Source organism: Dysidea avara, chromosome 4 (genome assembly GCF_963678975.1).
Source record: "Dysidea avara chromosome 4, odDysAvar1.4, whole genome shotgun sequence".
NCBI lineage: Eukaryota > Metazoa > Porifera > Demospongiae > Dictyoceratida > Dysideidae > Dysidea > Dysidea avara.
The window spans coordinates 32598493-32622736 of record NC_089275.1 but is presented as its reverse complement, the minus strand read 5'-3'; the positions used below and the strand labels follow the sequence as shown (position 1 = coordinate 32622736).

Sequence of the window (24244 nt, the reverse complement as noted above, 5' to 3'; positions counted from 1 at the left end):
AAGGCATCGGATGGGCAGTTAGTCAATGAGTAGAAAATTATGTTTAAAAATTTGGAAGCAATTTATCAGAAGCATTTTTGACTGCTCTGTACACATTTTTGAGCTTGCTTATACCTCACCAATACTGCCAAGGCACCATGAAAGTATTGTGTGGCTGGTTTTGGGCCACTTTGGGATGAAATTTTCCACCAGAAAAGCCCAAATCTTCATAATCCTTAATATATACTGTATGATAGAAGCACTATGGTTGTGCTTATCACTCAAATCTACATAACTACTGATTGACTTTGTTGCAACACGTGTGGGAAGCGATTGTAGGGCTCTTTGGTATATACGTAATTTGTCATAAAACCTTCTTTATTCAGTATAATGAAAGATTATAAGTACTGTACCTTGGTATACAAAATATACATACAGTATCACCCTTGAAATGGATGATGTACAAAAAAAATCGATTACAAATAAATGGGAAAGCTATTTAGTATTGCAAGTGTCAAGCATAAAATCATTTTTACTCATGCAGCCAGCATTACTATAACACACAGTTAACTTTGATACCACAACCACCTAATACCTTGTACTTTACTACTAAACACTATTACACTGTGTACTTGGTATTGCTGATTTCGGTATCACAGTTTTGGTTTTGGGCCTCTATTATATTGTGGCTTGGATAATACTACTACAGGTATATTGCAGAGCCTTAATTAGAAATGACTGGTATTCCCCATTCTATCCAACACCGGAAAAAAGCAAAACAGTACCCTGTAGCTTGAGCTAAAAACTCAAAAATAATAAAGAAAACATAGGTGATGAAAACAGAGAGGCCATGCCCCCCACTTTTATTGGCCAAAACTTGTTACAAAAGATATTTTAATAGAGCAGTTAATCGATCTAATAGAACAATCACACTTGTATCACATAATTTATCTGCAACGGCACAGTGAAAATTGCCCAAAATGAAATGTTAGATCTTATGAAAAGTGTAAATTATAATTGAAGCATTCTCATCAACCCCTTATAAAGGCAAACACATTTGTGACTGAATTTTGGAAAATCACCCATATTAGTGCGCATGAAATAATTAGAATTTTCAGGTTTAGTGGGTTGCTAATAAGAGCAGGAAACAGTTCTAAAAATATTTCAAGAATTTTCTTGTAATTTAATGTATTGAAAATGGCTTAAAACCATCAACAAGTAGATTTGCACTATGAAGTTTGTAATCTGATCATTAAATATTTTAGGTGTCAAATGCACCCATATGGGTGATTTTCCAAAATTCGGTCAATTTTCTGTTGTATGCTTCAAGCTTCACTGTTTAAATTGTACACTGTATCCCCACCATTATTTGCCTGTTTATAATTTTGTGCAGTTAGTTATGTGCTTAAACATGCCCACAAGCAAACAAACGAACATACCAACATCGAATCATTAATTTGCACATCAATTTTGGACATCCTGATGGTGGAGGAAGTCTGTAACCACTGTTGATCACAGTGAGTATCTACATAGTACATAAATTATTATGTGTGAACTGTGCAAAGCATGCATGCAAGTAAGTTTTCATACCTGTTTCATAGGAGTTTCCTCAAAAGGCTTACATCCCAAACTCCACATCTCATAAAGTACACAACCAAAATTCCAAACATCACTGAAAGTGGAGTACTTCTTGTACTGGAGCAGGGGCGGATCCAGAGTTTGGCCTTGCTGAAAAACAGTTGAAGACCAAAAAAAAAAAAAAAAAAGGTCACAACAATAATAACCAGTTATCCTTTACCAAATATATCACGTCTGTTATGTAAAATAAAATCCTATTTATAGCTTCATAGGTAAGCTACACTGCCTCATGAACATTGTGACTGCTTTATTAGAGTAATTGACTGCTCTTTAGAGTATCTCGATCTTGTATGCAATTTCTTGAAGGGGGGGCATTTGCCCCAAATGCCTCATCCTGGATCCGCCATTGTGGAGGGCCTGTGAATTGCAACAAGAGTGACACAAATACATGCAATGTAACAAGTGCTCACTTTTGGAGCTGTCCATTTAACAGGAATTTTTCCTCCAGATGTGATGTAGTATTTGTCATCATCCAAATCTCTGGACATTCCAAAATCAGCTATCTGTAGAACAAAACCAATAATTATTATGACACATTACATAACCTTTCCTTGAAAAATTCTGTACATACAAAATTGACATGCTATACATTGAAAACCTCAAATGTAAGGGTGCTATAGATTGTTTTATGTTGTTTAAAGAGTTTGCCTTGAGATAAAAGCTGAAACTTATCTCTGTAAGGCAACAAAAGTGAATGACTGTTGCAATTACAGTGTTGCAGTCTAACAAGCTGACAAGTCAATGTAGCTTGCATAAAGGCCTTTTACTATGTAAATTGTCTACTACCTTGCAGTTCAGTCAACAGTATATTCCTGGCTGTTAACAGGGGCGGATCCAGGGGGGGGCTTTGGGGGCTGAAGCCCCCCCCTTCATATTTAGGCTTTACTTGATCAATATGCTGAGTATTATAATGAAATTTTGTCTTAGCATAATTATATGATCACTAATAATACAAATACTCATAAAACCACCTTATAAACATCTTTCCAAGGTATTATTAGTGGATTTATGCTAAAGTTTATGCAACAAGGACCTGGATCAGCATTGGAGGTATACAAGATCGAGATACTCTAATAGAGCAGTCAGCTAACTACTCTAATAGAACATTCACTGGAAACATGTAGTTGGTTCTGTTATGGAATTTTTCCAAATCTGCCTGCGCCTATACATACAATGAAGTGCATTGGTCTGTTTAAAGGGCTTCATTCATCTATTTGTGTAGTTAATATGTATGACAATACTTAATTCAGCTACACAATTACCATTAAAAATGCTCTCAGATTCAATCTTGTATTGTTCAAATTTCAAAATTTTTCACTTTCAACATTCTTATTCTAACATGCACATATTCAGTGTTGTGCAATTGTGAGAGGGATGCATCATGTACTTGGTTGTCTGTACCTACCCAAACTTTTCCATTAGCAAAATGCTTCAGAGAGCCATACCTAGCTATAATCTAAAGGCAGTATATAAAATATCTACAGGTAGAAAATAATTATTATGAATTTTATGTGGAAATGTCTCCAAATTGCAGCATTTTAGCATCTATTTTTCAAAATTTTCCTGGGGGGGGGGGGGGGGGCATGCCCCCAGACCCCCCTAGTTCCAGCATGCTTTGCACACCTCTACCCAAGAGATTAGTACCTTGAGTTACCCCCCCCCCCCCCTTTTATAAATCCTAGATCCGCCCCTGGTTAAGTCACGATGTACAAATCCTTTAGTAGCAATGTATTTCATTTCTGCTGCAATCTCTCTTGAAAACTTTAGTAGCAGAGGAGGTACTGTGTCTGGAACTTCCTCAACAATATAAAAGCTAGGGACCCGCCGATTATGCTCATAATTTTACCTATTATGCTATGCTGCACTGCTCAAAAATTCACCTATTATGCTTAAATTAATGCTCAATATTTACCTATTATGCTCGATTATGCTCAATGTTCATGCCTTAGTTCATATGCTTTGCTACTAGTTTAACACTGTATAGAAAGAAAAAAATGAGTGGCTGGAACACAAATATTAAATTCTTGCTGCATGTAAGAGAAAAGATCGATATACTCTAATAGAACAGTCAGTTTGATGATTGTTCTATTAGAGTTACTGACTGCTCTATTAGAGTATATCGATCTTATTTTGCATTTATCATTTTTCCAGCAAGAATTTATACTATCGTACAAATATTTAACCTATTATGCTGGCATTATGCTCAATGCTTTTAGGTACCTATTATGCTCAAAATTATGCCAGCATAATCGGCGGGTCCCTAATAAAAGCAGTGAATACAGTTTTTACAAAAATTTAATGTATGTATGTTAGCATTCAACTGGTTAATGAATGGAATTCTCCAATTATCTCACATTGTATTATTGGTTGTTTTAAGACATACGTACTAGCTACTTAATAACTTTTCAAACAAAGTGTTATTAAAGGCTGTGACTTTTTTCACAGCTTGGCTGTCTTAGGATGGATATCAGTTTTTCTGCACTATTAAGATTCTTGTGATTAGGGAAATGAGTGCATTTTGCATGTTAAGCATGCACAGTACTTGGACACCTGCTTATTATATAAGTGTATATGTACGATTGGAATTATTACTGCAATGTCGCGGTACACTTGATGCCTTGCAATGCATGGGTCTCACAAGTATTATTGTAACACTGCCTGTTAACTGCACCTGATTTTCAGGATTGCAATTTTGAAACAAAGCATTACCATGTAGTATTTAAAAGCATGGTGGACATGACTAAAGCTTTTCTTTTAAAAAGTTACATATTACTATTAATTACATCTGGGTTCTTTTTTGGGCCCCCCCTCCCCTTAGAAACTGAATTCCCCTCCCGCCTTCTTGAAATATTAACACTCTTGAAGTACTGTTTCAGTTAGCCATTTGACTAAAAGTGCCAATCTTGTAACAACAAATTTCTCAACAGTCCACCATTCGGCTATATAAAAAATCTTGTCATATAAATCCCACAATTTCTGATTTCCAAAGTTTTCTTTTTTACAGCAATATAATACAGCACGATAGTACTGTATAGTAGGGACATCAAAGGTGTGGGGGCGATCCGTGATATCAAGACACACGGTAGTGTGTCATGCGGCCCAAGAAGCCGGTGCACCACACTGTGAGTATATTAACAGGAAGAAAGAAAATGTGATCTTCACACCTTTGTAGCTCCGTGATTCCTTATCCGATTGGAACAAAATTTGCTGCAGACGTGCTGGGTAGGTAGGGGAGTCTACATTCTAAATTTGAAGAAAACCGCTTTAGCCATTTCCGAGATATGAGTGACCAAAGTTTTGGGTTTTTTTCTTCATCTTCTTTTCGCACACTTTACACAATCCGCCATAAAACACGAATGCGTGCTCCAATTGGGATGAAATTTCGCACACTTAAAGGGCTCATTACCGCGGATCTCAGTACCACATTTGGTAGGAATCTGACGAACATTCACAGAGTTATTACCGATTATTTGCGTAAAATATGGTTGAAGGTCTCCACCCACAGGGTAAACCCCTTGAAGGAATGAGCTGAAAATTGCTACCGTACAGTTAGGGTTTCCAATGTAAAAATTCGACTTCTTCAAAATAATTTGCTAACTGCTGTTACAGGGACTAACTCTCACTTGAATACAGCTGCAGTGGCAATAAATTCCATTGCCTTCTTGGGGTAGAAATTGATTAAAATATCTGCAGAATCTGACATTATGAGCTGTAACTTTCAGAAGCCTTGATCCTTTATCGCAATACTGGAGTTCAACCTTCCTCTGTTAGTAAATCTTCACTTAAAAGCATTGGTAGTTTGATTGGTGAGGTAGGTTTCCTGTTGCTGCATCATTTGAGCACGATTTTGGGCTCCAAAAACGGGTTTTCGTCTAATGACACCAAACGATTGATACCCCAAACTTCCTCACACCACAGTAGTAATCATCCATCAACAAAGAAGTCACATACGAAATATGGTTAAGTTGTGACATCTCTAACCATCTGGGTGAGCATGATATAGGGCAAAATTAGCCGGAAATCACACCTTGACTACATAACTTGCCTACTTAACTGCTTAAAAATAGAAATCTTGACGTAAAACAACTGTATGATCCCTAAAGTACAGCTAGAAGTGAGGTTGTCGTCGTCACAGACTTTCCAACCTTGGAAAAGCTTTGTGCAGGTGAATCAGCCCTCAGCTACCTGTAACTAGCCAAGCGTATGCAGAGCCCACATTCATGAGGGCTAAAAACAAGTACTCATACACAAATTGGTCGTTAAAGTACATTTCCCCTAGCTAAACCTATACGCTGCTGTTATCAGCAGCTTATTTACTACTGCATGACTGAGCTACAATTATTTTACCCATCTGCTATCCTCCAATATGGATCCGTTCCATATCATGTGATGTAAATAATTCTACGTCTGGACTTTTATGAATCATCTTTTAACTCCTCAACAGGTAGTATTCCTTTTATGTTTGACACAATGCACTCTGGAGAACCACTGCCAACACACACATGCATGTGTGTGTTGTGTGTGTGTGCGTGTGCATGTGCACATGTACATCATGTATCATATACAAGGACTGCATGCATAATATATTAAACATAGTGTTACTGTAAATGTATGCAGGATACTAGAAAGTGTTGCTTAATAATTTAATTATAGGTAATGAGATACTCAGGGTAGCACTGAACATTACTGAAAACCACAAACGTTTCAGGAGAATTCATGTTGTCCACTACTGAGTCATACAAAATCACTTTATCCTTGCTAGAGCCTTTTTGTGGTGGTGCCTTCAGCCCAGCTCTTCCTAGTGTGTTATTCTCCTGTGAGGACACAAGCTAGGAACATACGTCTGTGACCTCTACTATCTGCTGGTGAGTATATGGGATGAACTGATGAACTTGCCTTCACTGTAAAACATATTGCTTCACCATAACGTTTCATGATTGGGGTGATGGTGTCATGATGTGTAACAAATGTGATATCTTTCCAACCAAATCCATGTAAACGTATTGATTGTTCATCAGTCTCATTACAACCATGATAGAGCCACCTCTCATTTGTGGTCTTAGTGGGATTAGATTCATCTATAAATCTCTTACGAACTGCATAGTGATCACACAGTGTAGGATTCTGTATTTGTACAATTGAGATTACAGAAACTGTTGCTTCAAATTCTTTTTTAATTTGAATGTACTCCAGGTCATTAGCATCTAGAGAGAGTGTATTTGCAAGTTTACCATCAGCAGCACTCTTCCATGTTGATGGGTATGAAACTGTAAAATAAGGAATTTACACATACTGTTTAGTAATGAGTAAACTGCTAGTATATTACTCATATGCCAAATTAAAATTGGCCTTTAAAGCAGCCCAAAATGTACCCATCTCATAGCCTCTCCAATTGCATAACCCAACAAATCATAACTTGTCTTGCATGTGTCTGTCGTAACAGCTTGAAACTTGGATAGTTTAAAGACTCTACTTTCATGGCACTTATTGATTGGAGATTATAAACACCTGTGTAGCTAGCTGCAAGAAGACCTATAGTATACATAGTGGATGTGAATCATCATGCAAAACTAATATATATATATAATAGCTGTGAAATAGCATTAATTCTCTTTACAAAGCTTAACACAAAATCAGAAATTTTAATTTTAACTTAGGACAGACAATAAAAAAAATGCATCATGATAGTGGTGAAACACTTCCTAATAGATGGGATATACCTGGAGATCAATGTGTGTACTTACACCACTATTGCCAAAATTGAATCAATTATTTTTGCTTTAAAATATTGAAATCATGCTATGCAATGTGCCATGTGGCACTATCATGATATGAATATTGGTATCACAATAGTAAATTTTTTATTTAGTAGTTATACAACAGGCATGAGTGCTCTGCCTGATATAAACACATGAATCTGAGAGCCATTAGGCCTGAAGGCAAGTGCGTTTATATAGGAAGAGCACAAGTGCACGTTGCATAATTGTTATGTACCATTCACCTAGGGTAAGTAGAATTCAAGGAAAATGGGAAAGGGACAGTGGCGTAGCCAGACCCGGGCAAGCCCGGACATCAAGATATTCTGCCCTACCATCAGCTTTTCCAGTTATTAAGCACGTGAGCTTAAGAACACTGGACTCGCCGTACACCAAAAGACTGTTCTAGAATACACACACGAAGTACACCAACTTTTAAATAGATCTTTGAGATTTCACACGTATTGCAAGTTGTGTCCGAGGTTGTGTCCAGCGCTCGTCCCGAGGGTTATTTTAGGGGTTTTCCCTCTGTATTTGCAGGCAGGTAATTGCGCTGTTACACGTGATATAATTAAACACGTGTTGACATCGATCGTGGAGCATAGGCCTCGTTGTGACAGTATTTTCAGAATTCCAGCTGTTCGTCTAGCGATTAATATGAGTGCTGTGAAGCAGCTATCATTGTTTAATTTTGTCAAGCAAAAGTGCACTGCGAAGCAGGCAAAAGCCACAGAAGATCCTGGGCCTTCCTCCAAAGAAGAGTCTCAACTAATAATCGATATCAGTGAGGATACAAGCAAAGTTACTAATCAAGAGTCAGAACAGTATCAGCTAATAAACTTGAGGGAGGATCCCAAAGTTGAAGGTGAGTTTTATAATGATGATGGGATTGATGATGAGATTTATGCTGCTTTGGTGAAAACGTCTAAAAGCCCTAGCCCTTGTTGTACACCTGTTATGGTGTATAGTTCAGATGATGATGAAGAAACCAGCTTTGCAACTAGGTTCTCACCTCAATTCTCACCAGGTCCTGACGAGGTTGATGGCATGAGTATGAAAGTGCCACAATCACATCATGCAATTACATGTAGTAGCGCAGCATTGGACAAATCTTTCTCCATAGGCACAGCCACTAGTAGCACGTCTCAGTTGTTTGGGGATTACCGTGGGCCCAATAATGATACCTCCAGCACAGCTGCAACTGGCTCCACAACTGAAGTATGTAGTGCTTCATCCTTGGCCTGTACAACTACACTTGAGTTTTCTTCATGCTTGCCAAAAGATATTGCTGAAACAATAGCCTTTCCTCCAGTTCAGCCTGTTAAAGCAAAGTATCCCTCGACTATGATTTCAAAAGTACCAAGGTGCTTTACTGCAGCCTGGTATAAACAGTATGAATGGCTAGAGTATTCAGTAGAGACAGATGCTTGCTATTGCTACCCTTGTCGGTTGCTTGGTGCACAGAGTGCTATGGGTAAGAGTAGACCTGAACAAGTATTTACTTTATCTGGGTTTAAAGACTGGAAGTATGCTACTGGTAAAAAGGGAGCTCTTGTTGGTCACTCAAATAGCCTTAGCCACAAAGAAGCTATGGTGGCATGGGAACAGTACAAAATTAATTCCAAGCGTGGCACTTTGCTTCCCAACCAGGTAGACAATTCCTGGGATGTTGTTATTCAAGAAAACAAACATTACATAAAAACCATAGCAGAAGTACTGTTGCTCTGTAGCAGGCAAAACATCTCAATTCGTGGTCATAGGGAAGGGATAGAATCTTCAAATAGGGGAAACTTTCTAGAAATGTTTGAATTGATAGCAAAACATGATCCAGTAGTACGGAAAAGAATGGCTATAACAAAATCTGTAAAATATACATCACCCATGATTCAGAATGAGATATTAGGCTGTATGGGTGACATAGTCCAAGTCAAAATTTGTGCAGATGTCAAGAAGGCTGGTATGTATTCGATATTAGCAGATGAAGCGAGAGACTGCAGCAAAGTTGAACAATTGGCCATTATTTTAAGGTATGTTGATCTAGGGTCTGCAACAGTACATGAACGGTTCCTAACATACGTTGAAGCAAGGTGTCAGAATGCAGAAAGTCTAGCTGCTCACATAATAAGCACCTTAAATGAACATAAATTAGATACAAGTGCCATAGTTTCTCAAGGTTATGATGGGGCATCTGTCATGAGTGGGTGTTGCACAGGTGTACAACAGCGTATCAAGCAAGTGGCTCCCCAGGCTGTTTATGTGCACTGTTATGCACATTGTTTGAACTTGGTTTTAGTGGACACCACTAAAATAGTATCAGAGGCCTCAGAATTTTTTGCCTTAATGGAAACATTGTATGTTTTCATGTCCACAAATAAGGTACATACATTGTACATAGAGCAGCAACATCATTTATATCCCAACAAACCACCTCGTCAATTACAAAAGTTGTCAGATACTCGTTGGGCCTGTAGGTTTCTTGCTGTTGATGCAGTCTGTAGTACATTTCGGGCTATCCTTGCAACACTGCAGAAAGTAGTTGATAGTGACGACAAAGTAAAAGTAGTTGAAGCCAAAGGAATTTTGCTCCAAGTACATTGCTTTAAATTCCTGACAACTCTTGTCACATTCAGTCGATTGCTGTTTCTCACAAAACAACTATCTGATCAGCTCCAGAGTTCACAAACTGACATGGCCAAAGCAGCTGAATTGGTAGAGGGAACCATGAAAACTCTTCAACAGTTTAGAAGTGATGGAGAGTGGAGAAAGTTGTATAAATATGTCAGTGATGTGGCTTCCTCACTTAACATTGAAGTTTCCCCACTAAATAGTCGGCCCCAACGTAGCCAGCGATTGCCAAAACGGCTTGAACATGGTGTTATCCTGCAATCTGTAGGATCAAGACAGCCAGTAGAGAGTCATGAAGAGTATAAGATTTCCTTATATTATCCAGTTATTGATGCCATGATGTCTGAGCTTCACAAAAGGTTTGAGGGTAACAATCTGGCACTGATGAAAGCAATCCAGTGTTGCAGTCCAGAGTCAGTACATTTTCTTGATATAGACCACCTGGCACCTTTAATTGAAGGATATAATCTTAGTAAAGATTTGCTCACAGCAGAATGTTTAGTAGCTAAACGTACATTAGATGAAAAAGACCTCACCTCCATTAGTGATGTGCTCAAAGAAATCTATCCGTTAAAGGTTGCATTCCCTACCCTGGTTAAACTTCTTCAAATTTCTCTCACTATAGTGGTAAGCACTGCAGAGTGTGAAAGGTCATTTTCATGCCTTAAGCGTACTAAGAGCTTCTTGCGATCCACAATGTCTGAGGAGCGGTTGAATAACTTGGCTATCTTGTCCATCGAACGGGACCTGTCAGCAAATATTTCAATGGATGAAGTTATCCAGAAGTTTGCTGGGAAAGATAAAAACAGAAAAATAAAATTATCGTAAAACTTGTACTGATGACACTATTACTGTCTACCCACTTCATACATGCACAACTTTTCTTTGTAATTAATAGAACATCATCACTTTCAGTATAACAGCTGTGCTGTTTGCATTTAATATAACTTTTGTAGCCAATCATGTAATTTTATATGTACTCAGTCGTTTGATGTTATTTGCAATAATTAACTTTACTTACTCTGACTATGCATTGATGGTTTGACGTCTCTGTTGTCCTGTACAGATTCCAGAACCACGAGGTGCACCACGTAAGGCAATAAATAGAATGATGAAGATCGCGTGATCGTAAACCGCACGCCGGGGGCTGAGACATCACGAAGAGTTTTAAATTTCTGGTGTTGGATGTATGTGTGATCAATATAGAAGATATGATCGTGCCCTCATCGTAGTGCAGCAAGGGAACGCGTGGAATGGAGGCTGGCTGGTAATCTGACAGCTGTAGTTTGTGAAACGATTAAATGTTAGCGAGAACACCCAAGTCACCCATTGGAAATTTTGAGTTCAATGCTTAGACATTTTAATGACGGTATGGAATAACGTCTTATTTGAACAGGTTATTTGTTCTGATCTGTTGCAGGTGCCAGGTGGTTTTACGGCACTGCCACGTGATAGTAAGCGCCCTGTGCTATACAACCAGGTCTGACAAGGTGTGGTCAGTACAAGGTAGCGAAGGCAACCAATGTTTTAGCGTTTATGATTAGTAAGGCTGTAGCTTCCTACACACAGATATAGGATAGCTGGATCGTACAGATAGTAATCGTAGTTTCCTGCACGCAAGGATAGTTAGATCATGCAGATAGTCATCGTAGCTAGGTGTGTTTTTTTTGTTGATAATATATTGATGTCCATATGAAAATGGGCATGTGTATGTGTGTTGCATGCTTTGGGGTCTGCCCACCCAATGCCCGGGCATGGCTAAATCTCTAGCTACGCCACTGGAAAGAGATGGGAAAAACCCACGGAAAATGCCTTATAATGGTCATCATGCTAAATGCAGGTTAGATAGGTTGGATTTTATAGCAAAAAGCATGTGTCTTTACAGCATTGTTTGGATCCTTTCACTAAAATAATCGAAATACTCTAATAGAGCAGTCAAGAATGTATCCCACTAGGGACTCACATCGATGGCCTGTGAATTGATGGATTAGGTATATAGACTAGCTAAGTCATCAATATTGAAAGTTAGCTACTCCTTTGAAACCATGAACATTTAAAAATATTAAACTATTAAAACATTAAATTAATAGCTACTGATGAAAACTGAGACTCACAAATAGGCCTGAGCTTATTATGCTCAAAAGTTTACCTATTCCTTCCATAATTTCCCAAAAATTTCTTCTATTATTTTTTTATTCTTGTGTCTATCCTATTATTCCATAATAATGCTCACTTAGTACTGTAGTTGTTTGGTTTTCAAGATGCTGGTATAAGCAGTTTTGCCAGAATTAATTAATAGCCATAAATGAACCATTCATGCATTATTTTTCTAGCCAAAGTAGTTACAACAGACTTAGAATAACTATCTGCTGTAATAATTCAAGAGTTTTCAATTATTAGTGTATTACAGCTGTAGCTATAGCTACATGCTACGTTTGGTACATAATGATATCACTACACTTGTACAATGGTATAAGATACACAAAAGCTTCAGAATTGCAGACAATCATGCAGTTAAATCCCTGATGCTGGCTGCAGATTGTTAACATGAAACAAATTGACTGCTGTATTAGAGTACTTGAGCGTACTATAAGAGTATATCGATCTTTTTGAGGTTTTCCAGCCAGCACTTGTATAATAATGTCACTATATATCATTCATAGTAGCTTAACATGTTCTTCTAACTAATCAAGAAGAGTCACACCCCTTAATTCCACCGAATATTCCCGTGGACATCCAATAATTCTAAAATTGTGTCTGTAACCATCCTATAATTTCGGAATTATTCTTACAAAATTGGTGACCTATTATTCTCAAAATTATGCCGGCATAATAGGCGCAGGCCTACTCACGAAGTACTCTAATTAACTGACAGTGCCTATTAAAGGCTTCAAAAACCGCACCTACTGCTTCCAGATAAGAAGTCATAGTATGCATGCAGCACTGCTTGTCAAGCTGAAGTGGCTTCAAGAGGTCCGAGTCCAAAATTCCACAATAAGGCCTTTTTAAAAGGATTACAACCCTGATTATATATTATTTGAACATTTGTTGACAATTGGAGCCATGCACCACATACCCATCGTGTGACTTTTCCTAAGGTTTCAGGTACAACTACATGCACGCACTGTATGTCACTTAATTAGAAACTTATGTTTTAAAATTTATGGTTTCAAGGGAGTAGCTAACTTTCAAAGCTGATGATTTAGCTAGTATATATACCTATAATGTATGACAGCTATATAGCCATTCAATTCGCAGACCATCAATGTGGGTCCCTGGTGGGATAGTTAAAAAACATTCTGACTGTTCTATTAGAATGTATCGATCGTTTTAGCGAAAGGATCCAAACAATGCTGCAGACACATTGCACTGTAAAATCCTACCTATCCAACCTGTATGACTTTTATCTGGAATTTTCTGTGGGTGGTTTCCCCGTTTTCATTGAATTCTACTTACCTATTCACCTAATAGGCATAGGAAGCACTTCATTATTATTATTTATTACAGGTAATTTATAAGGCTAAACAGCCTGTTACACCTGATCAACAGGTAAAAAAAGTACAAGTAGATTAATTACATACACCATCGGCGTAGCCAGCCCTCCATGGATGGGTGGGCACACTCACCCACGCATTTCACCCTGCAACTAGCACAAAATGCGAGTCCATCCTTAGTGGACTATACATACATTTAGTTTAAAAACTGTTTCAAAAGTGCATAAAAGTAACTATACACTGCTGTTCCTGCAGCTTATTTCACTAGTCTAATGCTACTGCATGAATGATTTAGAAGCTAGAAATTGAAACTAACTTATTACACCTCCTTGTCTTTGTCTCCTTTCACTCATCTATACTTGCACACAACTCTTTGTACTCAGGCTTGACTCTTCAGATAATCGTATGGCTTAATTCAGCCACCAATTGCAATTTATCACCTCCAACCGACTTAACACCACTCTTCGTCTATCACTTTAGGTCACTTCACCCCAACACCTAAAGAATATCTGTGCTGTTGCTCACAATTCAATGTTCCAGATGTGAAAAATAGACTGGATTCCTCCTTCCTCTATTCCCCTGCCTAAAATTTGGATCACGTGATGTTGTGCGTTAAATAGAAACCACCGAAATTATTTGGATTACGCGATGTAATCATTGAACTTATACCAATATCAACTGCTGATTTACAACAATGATATCGCGCTACCCAGGTATGCACTACTTGTCTCTTGTTCGTTACAACAAAATCGGGCGGGCGCCGCTCTCTTATGGAAATTTGGGTGGGCACGTGCCCACCCAGGCCCACCCTTGGCTACGCCACTGACATACACTTATGCATAGTGTTAGATGAATACTGGTCAATCATGGTTGGGTGTGTGTGTGTGGGCAAGGATAAGATGCAAGTTGAGCTACTGGGGGGTCTGAGGGCATGTCACCCCCCATGCTTGAATCATGCCATTAAATACAGCAATAAGTCCTTACTTCTGTAGCTTACTTTTATGTCAGTCACACCATACATCTATGGTCACACTGACATTCCTATTAAATGATACGGAAATTAATTTTAGAGGCATTTGTGACAATTGTTGTTCTGAAGTGTTGCTGAGGAGTCAGGTGTGCAAGCAAAAAGTTTCATAAATGCTTTATGGATTGTTGAGTGTCATGAGTAAATAAAATGTGAATCGTAGAGTAATCTGAAACATTGGTGGTAAGAAGGCAGTTCAGTACTTGCTTGATAGGCTGGCCAAATTATTGGGGAGGCCATGGCCCCCTGCTTCTTACACCTTTACTATCTGCCAATGATAAAATTACTTACTTTTGCATTTTATTTTACATTATAGAAATTTCTACTAGATCTGATGTGTTTAGTGTAGGGTATATCTCAAATACTTGTACATAATATCAGGGTTGATGAAATAAGCAGATACACTGTAACTGTGGTCTAATAGTTAAGGAATTGGCCTGGTAGTCACAGTTTGCAAAGTTGCGCAGATTGCTCATGGGGCTGGATTACTGCTGCTGTTGTCCACTAATTTATCTTGCATTGCACTTGTGCAGCTGGAGAAAAGAACATTACCATATAGTCTACGTACAAATTTTCAAAGTACGTACAGTACATAATTTTTGTGGATCAAAAAATTTCAGATTTTTTGCAGTATTATTTTCGAGAATCACTCACTCTTCACTGAGAGAAAGCATAGGGGTGACCCTGATATTGTTAAGTCTCAGGGATGAAAATTCGTGGAAAGCCAATGCGGCAACCATGAAATCCACAAAATTACATCCCTCACAAATTTGTACATATACAGTAGCTAGGTAACTTCAAGTACACAGGAATTTTCAACTAGAGTAGGGACCATAGCACATTGATAAAAAGTACTGAAACAAGCTGGAGTAGCTGGTGTGCTTTGGAGAAGGAGCCATGGAGCTTTGCACCCCTACGGCTTAAGGAGAAAAAAAACCAAAGAAATTAAAATTGAAATTTTGAACGCCCGTATCTCGCAAATGGCTCTTGCGAATTTAATCAAATTTGCTGTGTGGCCTACCCTACCTGGGGGACAGCTAAAATGCAAAAATTGTGTGCTTTGGAGAAGGAGCCATGGAGCTTTGCACATGTGAAAAGCTGTTTTCTTTCTTCCTGTCAGGTATGGCGTGCTGGCTTACTTGGCCGCATGACACACTACCATGTGTCTTGATACACGTGCATGTATACGTTTTGTTACCTTGATTCATTTTTGCAGTATAAATCCTTCTAATTTCTGTTGACTTTCTAGTATAACAGTTTTCTTCTTGCATAGGATTGCTTTCAAAATAAATGGCAAGGTTGTTTTCTTCACATGTGCAATGAAAAATTGAGTTTTGCTTTTCCCTTCTATATTTCTGATAGGCTTGCTCTATGTAATAGTTCACTTCAGCATTATAACCAATGAACTCTCCATCCCCATTCAAATATTGCCATTTTATGCTTTTCTGCAGCAATGTAGCTTTTTTCATAATGTCTAAAGAAACAACATATATAGTAAGTGGTACATCAAAAAAATATTCAAGAAAATATACAGTACATGTAGCTATTGTATGTATATATACACACACCACAGACCAGAACGATCCAGTTGGTTAGGCCTGAGCTGGATTAATAACCTGGAACTGGACCAACTAGCTAACCATATTACTTCCATGCAATCACGTGCTATCTATGGATAATCATATCTACATGTACATTTTATAGATGTTGCTGAAAATGCACAAACTGCTAGGAGTATGTTTGTAGTGATATATTGTGTAAATTTCATGATGTCTACTATACATACTACTGTACCATATGATATAGACCTATATCACACTACAAAATAGCATATCTAAGTATCTAATTTTTCAAAATTTTCTAGGGAGGGGGATGCCCCTAGACCCCTTTGAATGCTTATGCTTCACACTTTGCAGAGTACTGTGCAGCAACTCCTCTCTCATGCAACACCATGCATATTAGTAGCAACTTCAGCATGTACAAAGGCCTGGCCAACTCAATTTTCCTTCTTCCGGCACTGCACACATACACACATTTTAAGTCATTCACATAAACAGTTTACCCTGTAAGTATGAAAAAATTAATCTTTTACATAAATAAATGTCCATAACACTGTGAATAATAACAGAACTTTATTATGTGAGAGCACTGGGCTAATTAAAAATTTAGTGTGTTGAAGAGCAAGAAATAAACTTGCTCCTGTAAAACCCTTAACAAAAAACGAAGAAAAAGCTGAAACTTTCAATCAAATTATGTGTGTGGCCTGCCCTATGTAGTTGGTAGTTATAATTATTACTAAAATGATGCAATTTGGAGAAGGGAGCATGGAGCTATGAATGAATGAAAATTGTGCTTATTTACAATGTGGCATGCTGGATATTTTGGCCTCATGACACAGTACAGTGTGGCTTACAATTATAGTTGTACAAAGGATTTGCCTCATGCTGAAAGTATGGTATACTGTAAGTATGGTCAAAGCCTGAGGGACCGCATACTTGAGTGCATCTGACTGGATCTGCAAGGAATCTATGTTAGCGCAAGTCTAATTTTACAACAGAATGCAATAAACGCAATGGGTGAAATATTTACAAAAAAAAATTCCGTAATTTTTTGAGTGCTTGTTTCACAATTAAGACAGCAAAAACTATGGTAGAATCGTGATCCCTTAGGCAAGAGGAGTTCAAAAATTTTTGTTTCATGTCAGTAGTTCCAAGGAGAAAGAAGATATGAGCGTTAGTTTGCCTTAAGTTGGATGAGTGGTTTGTTATTGTTTTTTCCTCATGTTTTCACCTTTCCCCTGGTTGTAGGAAAGGCCTGGAAGACAAAACTTATCCAGCACTATTAATTAAGAATCCGATGGTATAAGTTGCATCTCAGTAGAGGACTGAATTCAAAAGTTAGGACCATTTATTTAAATGCCTGTAGTTTATTTTCTATATTGTCACTGTACAATTGATTTTTCTGCTGTTGCAACTTTGTAGCACCGTAGCTTCGAAAGTTCTTGGCTTCTAGAGCTGATATTTCGGTTGGCCATTCCTTTGGCTATTTGGATAAAGAAAAATGGAATCCAAAAATGTGTTAACATATGGGGTTTTTGCAGATCCGGTCACATATGTATGTACGTATCAAGGCAAGTACCAAATGTCCATGTTACATCTACAGTACTATGCATGTAGTTCTGTAGCAGGTTAATAGCTCGTGGCAGGCAACTAATTACCCAATCAGTATGATTAAAACCACTATATATACATTTAAAAGTATTACAGATACATTTAAAAATGTGCCAAAACACTGATGATTAAGCTATAGCACTATTTCTCACCTTAACCTATGCAAGGATAACAAAATGTTTTAGTGCTTTTTGTGGCAAGAAACTAACCAGTGGTAATCATGTGAGCATTAACAATTCCCTATAATTGATTTAGCTTTAAGGTTATTAAAAGAAACCAGCAGTACAAGTGCTACATCAAGGCAGCTTGTTTTGATGAAAGTATTGAACGTTTCTGGCAATGTACACTGGTGTAAGTATATGTAGTTGGATCCCCATAAACTGTATGCCTGCCAAATGTATCTTTTTGATTTGAGGTGTGAAAAAAATACATACGCATCAGACAAATCCTTGTGCTCATGCATGTATGAACTATTATACATACAAGCAAGAGTTTGTAAACTTTTGATACAAGTCATATAGCTATAGAGGCAAATGCAGTCAGAGAACCTTTAACAGCAAAACTGACTAACACATGGTACAGCACTTCTTAAGAGAATTTGGACACGAATTATGTAATCGTCATCACTTGGGCATATTCATGTAACAGATGATAAGACCAGGAGTGTAGCCAGGATTATCTGGAAGGGGGTTCAGATTGAAGTGGAGTGGGAAGGTCTTGGGTGCTCCATTTTTGAACAAAATAATGCATACGCAAAATGTTCCCTTAGCCGGTGGGTGTTCAAGGTCACTGCTTGGGAAGTAGAGATTACATGTCAACTATGTATATAATTATATGTGGTATAGCTGCAGGTGTAAATTATATCCCTTGCATTGCATTTTATTTCTATTATTCCTACTGTATTTGATAGCCTCAGACCGCCCCCACATAGTACACACACAGAATTATACAATCACTGTCATAAAAGTTGTCCCTGGATAAGAGCATGGGTATTATCTGAACTTGACAGTGTTCAAGATACTGGGATAATTTATTGGCGTTTGTACTGTTATTACAACAATTCATGGTAAATTAGAGTATGATGAGAGCAGAAAGAGCCGAACTCAGAAGGAGCTTACTGAAGAGTCATGAAATGAAGGTGTGATAAAGAGGCTGAACGAAAATTTAACGTTGACAAAAATTGCGTTCGTCAGTGGAAACTACAAAAGGTGAAACTAATGGATTTGTGCAAAACAAAGAAGAAACCAAAGAAGAGATTTCCCGGAGGAGGTGAAAAGCCTAGGATCAGTGACCTTGAGAAACATCTGATTGCGTTTATTGATGCTATGTGTGCACAAAATTTGAGAGTGGCATGCAGGGTAATACAAAGTAAGGCCCGTGAGCTATGTATATGCTAGCCACACTGCCAGTGAAGCAAGTGGACCTGGAAGCAGCAAGCCATTTGTGGCAAGCAAAGGGTGAAGTGTAATTTGTAAAAAAATTCTACTTTCAAAATGGCATGTGTAGTATCCACGTAATATTGAATTGTAGTATAATTAACACTATCAATTACCACAGATGTACAAGCACAATCATGATACAATCACGAAGGATTAAAAGCTACTTAACTCTCAAGAAGTACAGCAAACACGTGCACTATCAGTAAGCATAATACACGTAAACAATTACATAACGAGGATTATGTAATTACAGACATGCGTACAGATATACCACAGTTCCTCCCGGTTAAGTTTACGTGTTGCTGGGTGACCAAGGTTGTCGTGGTTGCCTGACTCTTGTAGATCTACGCAAAGGAGGTGTTGAAGGCTGTACAGTCTCTTGTGGTGTTTCTTGTACTTGATCACCAACAGATTCAGATTCTGGAATCCACTCAATTCTAGTACGTAACTGATTTGCATGTCGACGCCAAGTTGAATTCAAGTCCTTAATGAACACTTCGTAAAGAACATTTCCATTCTGCTGGGTAATGTTTCCAGGCAACCATCTTTTCCCCTCTCTGAAATCGCGTGCCCAGACTAAATCACCAACTTTAAACTTGTTTGGCTGGGTATGAACATCATAATCAGCTTTCGGACGTTGCTGTGACTTAACTGCTTCACTGTTGCAGGGGTGTAACAAATCTAGAATTGTTCTCATTCGACGGTTGTTGAGCATTTCTGATGGTGTCTGATTTGTAGCAGAATGAGGTGTTGATCTGTACTTGGCTAAGAAATCAACCAAAGCTTCTTGAATTTCTGAATTAGTGTGAGGATCAATCTTGTCAATAGCATTCTTAAAAGTCTGTACCAGTCTTTCAGCCTCACCATTTGATCTGGGACTGTAGGGTGCAGTCTTGGTGTGCTGAATGCCTCGAGCTTCACAAAACTTCTGAAAAGTAGCTGAAACAAACTGTGGACCATTGTTGGAGATGATTTGACGCAGCAAACCATGTGTGGCGAAAATCTGTCTGAGATGTTTGATTGTAGTCTCAGCAGTTGTAGATTCCATACTGTGAATTTCAGGCCACTTACTGTAGGCATCAATAACTAGGAGCCACATCTTGTCCTTGTATGGTCCAGCGAAGTCTATGTGAAGTCTTTGCCATGGCTGAGCTGGTAGTTCCCATTGGTGTAATGGTATTCTGACTGGGTCTCTAGCATTCTGAGAACAACTTCGGCAGGCTTTCACAAAATTTTCTATCTCGTCATCAATGCCTGGCCACCAAACATGTAAACGAGCTAGTGACTTCATCTTTGTCATGCCTGGGTGACTTTCATGTAAAAGATGTAGAATTTTGGACTGAAAATTCTTGGGAACAACAACTCGAATACCCGAAAGTAAACACTTGTTTGCAATTGTGATCTGAAATCTCTTATTGAAAAATGGTTTGAGGGTGTCTGGTAAAGATTGTAAGGAACTTGGCCAACCATTTAAGGTGTAACTGAAAACTTGTGATAAAACTGGATCTTGCATGGTAGCTTTCTGAATGTCAGTAGCTTGTATTGGAAGGCAATCTAACTGTTGCTGCTCCACAGCACACACTATTGCCAAATCATCAGTTTCATCAGTACTGATTTCGTCAGTATTCAGTGGTAAACGAGACAATCCATCAGCATTGGTGTGTTGTGCTGAGGGCTTGAATTGAACTACATAGTCATAAGCAGATAAAATAATTGCCCACCTTTGCAAACGGCTGGCAGCAGTTTCAGGTATACCTTGGTTGGGTGGAAAATCGTCAATAAAGGTTTGTGATCTGTAATTAGATTGAACTTTCTTCCAAGTAGGTACTGTCGAAATTTCTGAACACCATAAATGATGGCTAATGCTTCTTTCTGTATTTGAGCATAGTTCCTTTCGGCTTTAGTCAGTTTGCGTGAAGTATATGCAATTGGTTTCTCTGAACCATCTGAAAGTGTATGAAAGAGCACAGCTCCAATACCCACTTGGCTTGCATCACAGGCAATACTCAAAGGAAGCTCAGGATCATAATGTGACAATGTAGTGGAAGATGTCAAAACTTCTTTGATAGCTTTTACAGCTTGTGAATGTTGTGGAGTCCAACACCACTGAGCATCCTTGTGCAACAGATCATTCAACACAGCACATTTTGTTGCTAAACCAGGACTAAATCTGTCATAATAATTTACCATGCCCAGAAATGAGCGTAACTCTGCTTGGTTCTTCGGAAACGGCATGTTGGTTATTGCATCAATTTTGGCTGGTTGAGGATGTATGCCTTCTTTATCAATTACATGGCCCAGATACTCAATTTCATTCTGAAAGAACTTACATTTATCCATTCTAAGGCGGAAACCACACTCTTTTAGTTTTGTAAGGGTTGACTCAAGGTTAGCAAGATGTTCTTTCTCTGTACTGCTGGTAACAATGATGTCATCAAGGTAATTAGCTGTGCCGGGAACATTTTGTATCACTCTTTTTCAACAATTCTCTGAAAAACAGCTGGAGCACAACTAAGGCCAAACGGTAAATGCTTATAGCAGTAAAGACCTTGATGTGTGTTGATGACAACCAAACATTGAGACTCGACATCAAGCTCAATTTGAAGATAAGCATCTGCTAAATCGATTTTTGAAAACTTGTAGCCTTGATTCAACTTGTGAAACAATTCTTCTGGAAGTGGGAATGGGTGAACATCACTTTTGAGCACTGGATTTAGCGATACCTTGAAATCGCCACAAATTCTCACTTTGCCACTGGGTTTCTTTACAACAACAATGGGGGTTGCCCACTCTGAGTGGTTGACTTTCTCAAGTACCCTTTCTTTCTCTAGTCGATCTAATTCAGCACCAACAATTGGTTTGAGAGCAAATGGCAACTTACGTGGTTTGCAGTATTTTGGCTGTGCATCTTCTTTTAGAATCAGCTTTGTAGTTGTTGTAGTACAACAGCCCAGACCTGGTTTGAATAATTCTGAATGAATGTCAAGAATGTCTTGTAAACATTTGTCTGGTACACTCACTGATGACACAATTCCAAATTGCTGGGGGTCAATCACTATTGGTTTGATCTGTTGACCTTCAAAAGCATTGAGTTCTCTGTTAGCAGGTGTTAGTGGTGGCTAGTCCAGATCGTTCCAGGTGGCAGAATTGATAAAGGTGACAGGAGATGCTGAATCCACCATAAGTAGGCACCGGCCTATTATGCCCAAAAATTTACCTATTATGCTTTTGAGCATTGCTCAAAAATTAAGCCTATTATGCTCAAAATTATGCTTTCAAAATCAAGATTATGCTCTAGAACTGACTGTTTTATTAGAGTATATCAGCCTTTCTTGACTGCTGTATTAGAGTAAGTGACTGCTCTATTAGAGTATCTCGATCTTATTTCTGCAAAGTGTGAATAACCAACAAAGAAACGGTTTAATAAGTTATATTAGCACTAATAATACTATTGGCAGTGAATATTTGCTTTCTTTCAGGCGCGCGTATTGCGCATTTTAATTAAATTTTCAAACATCGTCCCTATTATGCTGGCATTATGCTTGATGCTTTTGGTCACCTATTATGCTTTAAATTATGCTGGCATAATCGGCCAGTGCCTAACCATAAGACGAAGTCGTCTGCCCAGCTCTGGAAGTTGCAGTATCTGAAACATTGGGGGAATTTCTTCTGAAGAATGTGAAAGTGTTACTACTGCTGAGTCTGCTGTAGGTTGTTGTGAAGAATCTGAAGATTGTGGTAAGGAATGTGTTGGTTGTTGTGAGGAATTTGAAGATTCTGCTGAAGTGTTAGATTGAACAACTGCTATTGGAGATGATCTGCAAACTCTTTGAATATGACCAACTTTCGAGGATTACGTAATTACAGACATGCATGCGTACAGATATACCACAGCATGCACAGTCAGCACAAATACTCCCAGATTTAACCTCAGAAAGCCTGACTTTAAAAGACTTTCTTGTTTTGCTATAACTATGAAAATGCATGCCCTAGTATTTAATTTCAAGTTTTGAATTATTCCTTGGAAGACACACCGATGCAGATCTTGTAATTTGCTAGTGCTTTGTGGTATCATACATACAATGATGATCAATACTGATCTCACACAAATGTAGATTCAACACTTGACATGCAGTGCATTATTACTTACAGTATACATGAGGTCCACATGGTTATCCTAGCATTATGTGATCACTACTACATTAATGTATCAAGCTCTACAAACCATAGGATCTGGCTTCATCCAATAACAAAAATCAACACTCATGCATGACACAGCCATGTTTGGCAACTATTTCAACTGTTTTATATAGCTATGTAGTTGTGAATTTGGACAACTATATATCAGACTTTCACCTGGTAACCCCCCAAATTCCTGATTTCCCCCCCCCCCCCCCCCCCCCGCAAAGGAGAAATCCTAGAATAAACACTGCCGTCACTTTTATTCAGTAAGAATTATAAATGATTGGAATGGACTCCCACATGATTCAGTTATCAATGTTAATTCAACCAATTTGTTTAAGACACACCTAGATAGAATTTATTATGATTACCAGTATGATATTGTATAGTTATTTTTGTAGTATTTTGATTGTAGGTTTTTACAGGCTTTGCCTTCTTACCTGTACCCCCAATAACAATAATAATAATAATTTTGCAGATATTTCAATCGATTTCTACCCCAAGAAGGTAATGGAATTTATTGCCACTGCACCTGTATTAAATTACGTGAGAGTTAGTCCAACATGTAACTGCAGTTAGCAATTATTTTGAGGGAGTCGAATTTTACATTGGAAGCTCTAGTATAGTTAAAACTTTGGCGGTAAAAGAGTGTGACGAAACCCGTCTGTTGAAAAAATTGGTGGAAAAAACTTTGGCGATTGAAATAATATTCGCCTAAGTTTTTACTGTACGGTGCGTAAGGATAACGACAAGGTGTCAACTCATCTGTTAAGTAGTGTAGTAATTTAAGTGCATAGGTAGCTGGCGTTGTTGTTGTAGCAGTACTTTTGTAGCTACTGATCTAACGACGTGGTAGCAAAGGTGCGCTTCATTATCTCCTGCGATACCGAGAGCGACCATATTTACTTTTTCAGTAAACTCCAGTAGCAGAGGT

General features: G+C 38.2%; 1 protein-coding gene and 1 long non-coding RNA gene across 2 annotated transcripts; both read right to left on the bottom strand.

The window, feature by feature from the left end:
• Window positions 1-6423: 6423 nt before the first annotated feature.
• On the bottom strand, window positions 6424-6993 carry LOC136253768 (protein mono-ADP-ribosyltransferase PARP15-like). The gene is made up of 2 exons (XM_066046426.1): window positions 6990-6993; window positions 6424-6884 (listed from the first exon to the last, which is right to left on the bottom strand). The coding sequence occupies exons 1-2, from the start codon at window positions 6991-6993 to the stop codon at window positions 6424-6426; spliced, it is 465 nt and encodes a 154-aa protein (XP_065902498.1).
• A 2721-nt stretch (window positions 6994-9714) lies between these two features.
• Window positions 9715-11260, bottom strand: LOC136254706 (uncharacterized). The gene is made up of 3 exons (XR_010700695.1): window positions 11020-11260; window positions 10535-10788; window positions 9715-10446 (listed from the first exon to the last, which is right to left on the bottom strand). It is a non-coding gene; the product is annotated as an uncharacterized lncRNA (long non-coding RNA).
• Window positions 11261-24244: the final 12984 nt, after the last annotated feature.